This window comes from Thermobia domestica, chromosome 12 (assembly GCF_964235325.1).
Source record: "Thermobia domestica chromosome 12, izTheDome1.hap1.1, whole genome shotgun sequence".
Lineage (NCBI taxonomy): Eukaryota > Metazoa > Arthropoda > Insecta > Zygentoma > Lepismatidae > Thermobia > Thermobia domestica.
Window position 1 is genome coordinate 143700716 of NC_137465.1, and position 8829 is coordinate 143709544.

General features: G+C 39.1%; 1 protein-coding gene across 1 annotated transcript; it reads left to right on the forward strand.

The window, feature by feature from the left end:
• Positions 1-224: 224 nt before the first annotated feature.
• On the forward strand, positions 225-1076 carry LOC145666134 (protein GVQW3-like). Its single transcript, XM_081733219.1, has one exon. The coding sequence runs from the start codon at positions 225-227 to the stop codon at positions 1074-1076; it is 852 nt and encodes a 283-aa protein (XP_081589345.1).
• Positions 1077-8829: the final 7753 nt, after the last annotated feature.

Below are 8829 nucleotides of genomic sequence, written 5' to 3' on the forward strand. Positions count from 1 at the left end.
TAATATGTACTTTTCATATATATATATATAGGGTTCATTATGAAAGTAATGAGCATGATGCAACCCTGATTCAACAATCCACCGCAGCGCGCGCTGCCGGAGCGAAAAAAGTAGTGGGTGGTCTGTCCTTCCAAACGCGCCCCGAGTCACTCTGCTGCAAGCAGTGACAGCGTGTGGATGTCGATCCGCGTGAAGCACGTTTTTACAAGTTGTAACACGGCGCGATGGATGGTTCGCTCGAACAACGCTACGCCATAAAATTTTGCGTCAAGTTGGGTAAGAATGCTACGGAAACTTACCAGATGCTGAATGAGGCCTACAAGCAGGAGGGTTTGTCAAGATTCCAGGTCGGAAAATGGCACAAGTCGTTCACGGAGAGTCGGGAGGAGGTCGCCGAAGAGCCCCGTTCTGGACGCCCTACAACGGGCAGGACCGACGACAACGTTAACCATGTGCGTGAAGTGTTGCGCTCAGACCGGCGTGTGAGCATTCAACAAATTGCGGACACCCTAAACATGTCAAAATTTGCGGTACATGGGATAGTGACTGAGGACCTGCAGATGCGACAGGTCTGTGCGAAGCTTGTGCCAAAGGTGTTGACGAACGAACAAAAAGAACTTCGAGTTTTGCGCTGCAAGGAGTTGTTGGCATTGTGTGAAAGTGATCCGGACATTTTGGACTCGGTCGTAACTGGAGACGAATCCTGGATGTTCGAATACGATCCAGAATCCAAAAGGCAGAGTACGGAGTGGCACATCTCATCCTCCCCCCAACCCAAAAAGGCGCGCATGAGCAAATCCCAAATCCAAACCATGCTCATTGTCTTCTTCGACGTTCGAGGAATCATCCATTTCGAGTTTGTGCCACCAGTACAACCTGTCAACGCAGGATTTTATCTAGAAGTGCTCAAGAAACTGAAACGCAGGGTCGCCCGCGTTCGAAGTGACATCAAAGACTCAATGAAACTCCACCACGACAATGCACCAAGTACATTTAGAATCTACAAATTTTTGTCATTTCTTGTCAGTGCTACCAACATAATTTCCAATTATGCAAATCTTAAAGGTGAATATTGAATTCAAGATTCGCTTACACTTTCTCTTGAGTTAACATCTGTAAATTCCATTGTCTGGGGTTATTAGGCGAATCTTGAATAGGCGAAAGTTGAAGTCACCGAGATAAACTCACCTTAAGAGTTAACTACCCCTTCTCAATGTTTACATGACGAACGAGTTGTGTCATATTGTTAGGTTATTAATGATACATTTATTTATGAAATGTGATTGAGAAAATTGTTCGAAAAAATGCATTCCATACAGTAAATTACACCTTATGCATTTTTTCAGAGCAATGATTCATACTACTATACATATTTGTAAAAAATAAGCGAAATCTTTACAGCTGTTTTTGAGACAATTTAATTATTTTAAATGTTCATTCTTCAGTAAACTATCCTTATTTTTAGGTGTCGGAGGATATAGGATTCGAAACGATAAAATGTTATAAAAATTTCATGTGTAGAATTCGGTTCAGATACGTTGAACAGTATGGCCTCTATTTGAGTGCATATAAAAGCGTGACGAACCGACAGACGAGCAGATGGACTGACATCGAAAAATCAATTTTTCGATATGTGGCTGCGTGAAACTTGAATTTATTTAAATCTCGAATTCGATTTTTATCACTATCACTACAATTTCTTCTTTCTTCGCTCGAACGTGAAAGCGAATAGGCCTTCACCGACACGTAAGGTGATAATTTTAATCCCCAAAATTTAATGAGTTACGGATAATATGTTGTCATGCTAGAAAAAAAGCTTATGCCTGTTTGCTATATCGTTTTAATATCAGTTTTTCACGCTACTGTATAAAGTAGAAATATGGCTTGGAAACATTCGAATTCTCATACCTAGATCTGTATAATTTAGTTTTGTTCAACGAAAGCATTCTTTATTCCTTACACAGACTTATGATTGCATTTCTTGCACTTGTGAATATGAAAAAAAGAGAGAAAGTCAATACTCTAAAAAGAAAATAACACAAACACACACAAACGATAATTTGACATCAGCTTTTTCTTTTTTCCTTTTTTTTTCATGACAACAAGCTATTCTACTTCATTCGATATAACGTCATGTTTGGTGCTAACAAGTCGTAAGCCTGGAAAGACTGTTAAGGTCGCGTATGTTTTTTTCCTGTTCCTAACACACAAATCCGAAGTGAGTTGGTCTCCTGTTCAAGAACGGGTAGGGGAGAAGTAAACATACAATACCATAAAGTGAAAACAATCGTTGTTACCAATAGTATTCAAATGCTGAATAAATACGTCGGTTAAAGGATACTACCAATAAGTTATTTCCTTATTATACTATATTGTTTCGGTTCTTATTAACATCAGAATTATACACTTCCTATAATATTTTGTAAAAAAAAGATGGGGTGGGATAGCATGGGATTCGATCTGCTGTCAAAATAGTATAAGAACTACTAGTCCGCCGCTCTACCCACCTAACCACGGAGTCTACTTTCTATTTGTTCTCGTTTTCTTAAGAAATAATGCTCATAACCATCATGCGTATCGCTTCGAACCTACAGAGTTTTCCTGTTTGATTCTATATTTTCGTACGACATCTTGGTTACAGAATCTAATTTATATTTGGCACACAATCTAGACATTAGGTTTAAACCAATAAATTCAATTTTTTACTCCACTTTTCAGTTCCTTCCGCCAGCTCTTTCACTGTCTTTTGTCAATTTCCCTTCGCACCATGCTCTACTAGAGCAAAAATCTCTCAAAAGTATGATTTCTAGAATACACAAAACAGAGTATAATTTTGTTTTTTGCTTATATTTTTATTATTATATTTTTTGGAAATATTTCCTTAGATGGATAGCTTTCTATTATCTCCACCTACTAATAACTGAATTTTACTCATAAACGTAAGAAAAATGGAGTAAATGCCAACAATCGTGAGTTACAGTATAAACCTTTTTTTTTTTTTTTTTTTTTTTTTTTAGCATAGGGCTACAATTAATAGCAGACTTTAGCAGTGGACAAAGCACGAGTGTTTCTGAGCACACAGTTTACCGTACATTATTAGATATGGGCCTCCGTATTATCCAGTGGCGGCGATACCGGCTTCGGGGCCCCCCCGCAAAAACTGAACAAAAGACCATGTGTTACTCGAACTTTATTTACAATTTCTATTGCGTACTAATGAATCATTTTACAATGTTAACAGTATTATCACTATGATTACAGTTACTACGAATAATAATAATAATAATAATAATAATAATAATAATAATAATAATAATAATAATAATAATAATAATAATAATACAATATAACCCCGGTTAACCGAACTAAAGTACGGTGGTTATTTCGGATATTTTTGTTAAGTCATGGACATCTATTACCGGGCCTGTACTACAGTATTTTTTATTTATCTGAAATGTTTTGAAGATCAAATAAGTTCAAAACTCTCTTTGTAGGCTACACTTACGTTCTTTATTAAAGTTAAGGAGTTCTATAGTCTAGTGGTGAGAGTTTTTTATTCATATCCACGTGATCTTGGGTTCAATCCTCCGCTGGAGTACTCCAAATTTTTGGCGTCTTCCCAGCGTCGTGAAGAAAACTGAGAAGTGATACGCCTGTTGGGGGAGGGTGACGCAATGGGCTGACCACCTGTTCGTCACTCAAGTGGTCGTAGGTTCACCAGTCATTAACATTTGGCGTTGAGGCCGACTCAGGACTTAAGATCTGTTACGCCAGTGTTTCAGTGTTTAGTTTTTGTAACTTAAATGAACATTTTTAGGACTACAGTACATCTGTATTCTATTTGTAGGTAGTACTGCAATTGTTCATCCTTATGGCATACGGATTAGGCACAGCCTAGCGCGTCCCCGTCCTCTAGATTATTCCCGTGCAGTACAGTACATGTCTTTGGATTCGCGATTTCGCATAATTCGGGTTTCGGTTATCCGGGATTATACTGTAACTACATTCCACACAGAGAAAAATTAACGTAGAATATTTTTGTGTACTCGCGTAAAATACAGTATTCTCATTGCCTAGAATAAAACGGAAGGGAAACTCTTGTTGTATCATCACATCAGAACATGCAACACACAAACACACATGGTAAAACTAAGGAAAGATATTGTAAGCATTACTATCACTAAATTTCACTTGGAATGGAATGGAATACAAAATTTTTAAGAACTGTTTACACCAGTGCTATTCAATAGTGGGTACGCGAGGATATTTCTGGGGGTCTGCTGGAAATCTGTTGACAGTTCACTGCAAATAGAATTCGATAACTTGTCAATTTGTGACTTTTGTATTTATGCTCGAACAGAGTCCAGTGAAATTAATGAGTATTTCACAATTTCCATTTACATCAACATATTTGTGTGAACAGGGTTCCTCTGCATTAACGCCAATAAAAACGAAGCACATAAATTGCTTGGATCCAGAATCAGCTCTGATTCTCGCACTCTCGAAGATTGGACCAAGAATAGAGGCGTTGGCGTCGCTGAAACAAGCTCAGTCATCTCATTAATACGTTACTTCTAAAGTTAACATTGTCCTCAGTGTACGAATTATCAGAGAGGATGAGAGGAAAATCCTTCTCAGTAGAACTCGATGTCTTCTATATGTTTTGAAATTTCCCATGTTAATTTTTCGGATGCACACTTTATTCCCCTGTAAATGACCTTTTGAGTGACACACTGATTTTTTTTTTTTTTTTTTTTGGTCTCTATTTGTCCCCCACATTTTAATCAACAGATCATGTGTATTAAGTTTAATAAGTTAATTTCGTCTTAATTTCTTTTAAACAGCTTCAGGGCTACACAATTGGATGGCGAACTGTGTCTGGGGGTACACGAGGAAAAAAGGTTGAATAGCATTGGTTTACACAACAACCTTCCGTTCTGTAGGAACAAAAATTTCTCTATAATTTTATCTTTTTTCTTTCATGTCCAATGCTGAAGATGACAAGCGCACGCAATCTACCTTCTGCCATGGTGCTCCGTAAATAATTCTTGATAATTTTTAATTTTGAAAAACTTCTCTCTTATGCAGTAGTTGTGACAGGAAGTGTGAGGTGCAGCTGTAAGGCAGTAGTCAAGTCCGACAAAATACTCAGTAAACAACTGTCTTCTTCAATTAACAAGTTGCAATGTCTCGAATTGTTTTCTTTGTAGATATTTCCGGTAAACACGGTTATTTATTGTAATACACGGTAATTGTAGTCCAAGATACACGATAACGAAAATATGACATAATAGACTAACATAATAATATACAAATGTTACACTGGAAAATTGCGGAAACTTCATAACGAGGAACTACATAATTTATACGGTTTACCCAACATTGTTAGGGTCGTCAAGTCTAGGAGGCTTAGGTGGGCGGGTCATGTAGCTAGAATGGAAGAAAGTAGAAACGCTTTCAAAGTGTTGACTGGAAGACCAATCGGAAAACGACCATTAGGAAGACCTAGGCGCAGATGGGAGGACAATATTAAGATAGATGTCGCAGAGATAGGAATACAAAGTAGAAACTGGATCCAATTGACTAAGGATAGAAGTCAGTGGAGAGCTTTCGTGAACGCGGCATTGAACCTCCGGGTTCCATAGGCCATAGAGTTAGTTAGTTAGTTACACTGAAAAATTAAATCTTTGGAAAATCGCAAAGAGCAGCCTGACATTCATGTTCAGAGTCATACCTCATTATTTAATTTTAATGATTACTTCATTATTTAATTGTGAAACTGTTAGAATTAGTTATAGGCTGTGTAGAAACGCTTTCAAAATGTATTAAAATTATAAATAACATGTACAAGGTGCCTTGCTGAGTGTACTTTGTAGGGGCCCCCTCAGGTCCGGGGCCCCCCCGCACCGCGGGGTCTGCGGGGCCCTTATCGCCGCCACTGGTATTATCTGATGTCCTGCATGTGTGCTAGTTAACCATTAGGGTGGTCCTTATTTCTCAAGTTGTGTATATCTCAGACCGCACCCCTTGATCTTTTTCCTTTTAATGAGAAAAGTGTTCTCTGTAAATTTGTGTTCGTTATGACGACGATAAATGGTGCCGCAAAGACATTTTAATCTTTATAGGAATAAGATTTAGAAAACAGTAGTTTCCTATGTTGCTCAATAGATGGCAATACATCCACAGATTTAGATTATTCTATTTAATCCCATCTTCTAAGTAATTTGGAGCAAATTTATGAACAAAATTAAATTGAAAATAATAAATAAATGCCAAACAATTATTTTTTACGAGCGTTTACAACTAAATCGTTCTATCCTTTGTTTTTAATTACAACTGTTATTGTAGACTGCTTGTAACATGTATTTGTGTTTTTCCGTTTGCATTTATAATCTTTGATACTTAGCAGCTTGACGTACCATACGTCACAAGCTGATTTTTGAACCAAGCCTAGCCTAGCTGGGAAGTGTTAACGTGCCTTCTATGACATTGTGTTGCATACGCACAATCGAGACCAGCACGCATACGCTCTCACTGGGATTGACAGTGCTTCTCAGTACTGGAGGGTGAGACTTATTTATCATCTCTATTATCAGGATAACTCGATCATAGTTTGAGTTTCTAATCGTGATTCAAGCCACTCGAGTGCCTATTATAGCATTTCTTTGGGGTCTTACTGGTCCGAGAGACCATGCATCGCTTGCCTCCGGTAGTTAAGGGCCCAGACCCGCCACCTCCGGGGGATAAGGGGAGGGATCCCCGTCAACAGCGCCGTAGTAGACAGCTTTCTGAAAGCAGTATCGGATCCGTTGAAAAGCGCTCTCGCTCTAAATCACCGCACTATGTTGCTCCATCTACCAGCATTGAGGAACCTATGCAATGTTCGTCTAATGCAACCTCTGAAAACGATCCAGGAACTAAAAACTTAATTCCTCCACGTTTACCAGTTTATTCATTTCTATTGACGGATTTCGATCTCAAATACAATAATTCTCGGCTTATTTTCAACCAAATAGTTAAGTACCTCCCAAGAGCTAGCGTCAAGCAAATAGTCTTCACCAAGAATGGTGTGATTATCCGATCAGAGGATGGGAACTTTGGAACTACATTACGAAACAAGGCTAGCTATGAAATCTTCGGAAAAAATGCCAAGCTGAAACAGCTTACCAGTAAAATTAAGCAAACACCTCCGCCACCAAAGACTCCAATGTTATCTGTTGTTATCCGTGGTGTTCTACCGGAAATCACTGATGCAGAAGTACTGGAAGAGCTTACAGCTGAAGGCATTCCTGTCGACAAATGCATTCGCATCAGAAATCAAACGGGACCTACTTACATGGTTCGTGTGCTAACCTCCAACAAATCGTCTATTGATACCCTTCTTCAAGAGGGAGCGTACATCTTTAAGAAAAGGCACAGAGTCGAACCGTCACGTACTAATTCACCCCTGCCTATTCGATGCGAACGATGTCAGACTTACAACTCCCACGTGACAGCAAAATGTCCTAACATCCCTAAGTGTGGTTACTGTGCTGAACAGCACGAGACTAAAGACTGTCCAAATCACCAAAAGCCTGCTCACTGTTCTGTATGTCCTGGGTCACACCCTACATACAGCTACAAATGTAAAGCTAAGCCAGCCCCACCAGCAGATCATCCTGAACTCACAGTGCCATTGCGTACAACTGATCCACCAGTTCAAGCCGACCAATCAATCACTTCCAGTCTTACAGTTGAAAATTTTCTTCGATATTTCACGCTTGTTCTACAAAATATTTTTCCTTTTCAAAGACAGTTCATTCTTGAACATGTCATTGCTGCCGCCACGAGCATTTTCCATATCAATCTGTATGCCACGTATTCAGGGAATTATGTACACTTTCACATATCTCCGAGAGAAACTGCTGTCTAAGCCAATAGCTTACTATATTATCATGGGTTTGGCTTTCTTATTTATGAACATACGGTCATTGCCGCAACATAAAGCTCTTTTTGAACACCTGCTCTTAGAAGAAAATATTGATGTTTTCGCATTGAATGAAACTGCTTTAAAACCAACAATGCCATCACGATTTCCACGGTATCAACTCATGCGCTATGACTTTTCACAAGATAATGTACGAGCGCAAGGTGGAGTGGCAATTGGCATAAATAATAAATTATCTTACCGACAGCATCAGACTCGGCTTCCCTACCGGCTTCCTGAAAATCTTACAGCAACTATCTATCTACCTAACATAGCAATTACGATAGCAACAATATATGTACGTCCCGGACACGTGATACCACTCGAGTATTTCACACATTTGTTTCAAACATACAAGCATCTTCTGATACTGGCAGACATCAATATCCATAGCCGTTCCGAGAGGGAAAAGACTCAGTTTGCAGACCATATAGCACTTTCCTTACATGGTCACATACATCCCCTTCCGAAGCACACCAGACCAAGTAGCCAAACGACACCGGATGTTGTCCTTTCTACCACTTCACTCATAGACAGGTGTCATATCGAAGTCTTGGATTGCATAGGTAGCGACCATTTACCGGTGAAAATCACGGTCAACGATGTACGTAAAAATGTTTCTCCGACAGCAGCCGAACGTACCATATATTTGTATGACAAAACTAACTGGCATAAATATCGCTCGGATATTGACGCTGCCTTAGAAACTGTACTACCACCGGATACAGAGGAGAGTCTAAACACAACCATAAGCACACTCACGCAGGTCATTGCTACTAGCGCACATGACAACATTCCCACTTATCACGGTAAAACATATCAGCCTGTTTTGCCTCCGCAATATTTGCACTTAGTAAGAAAAT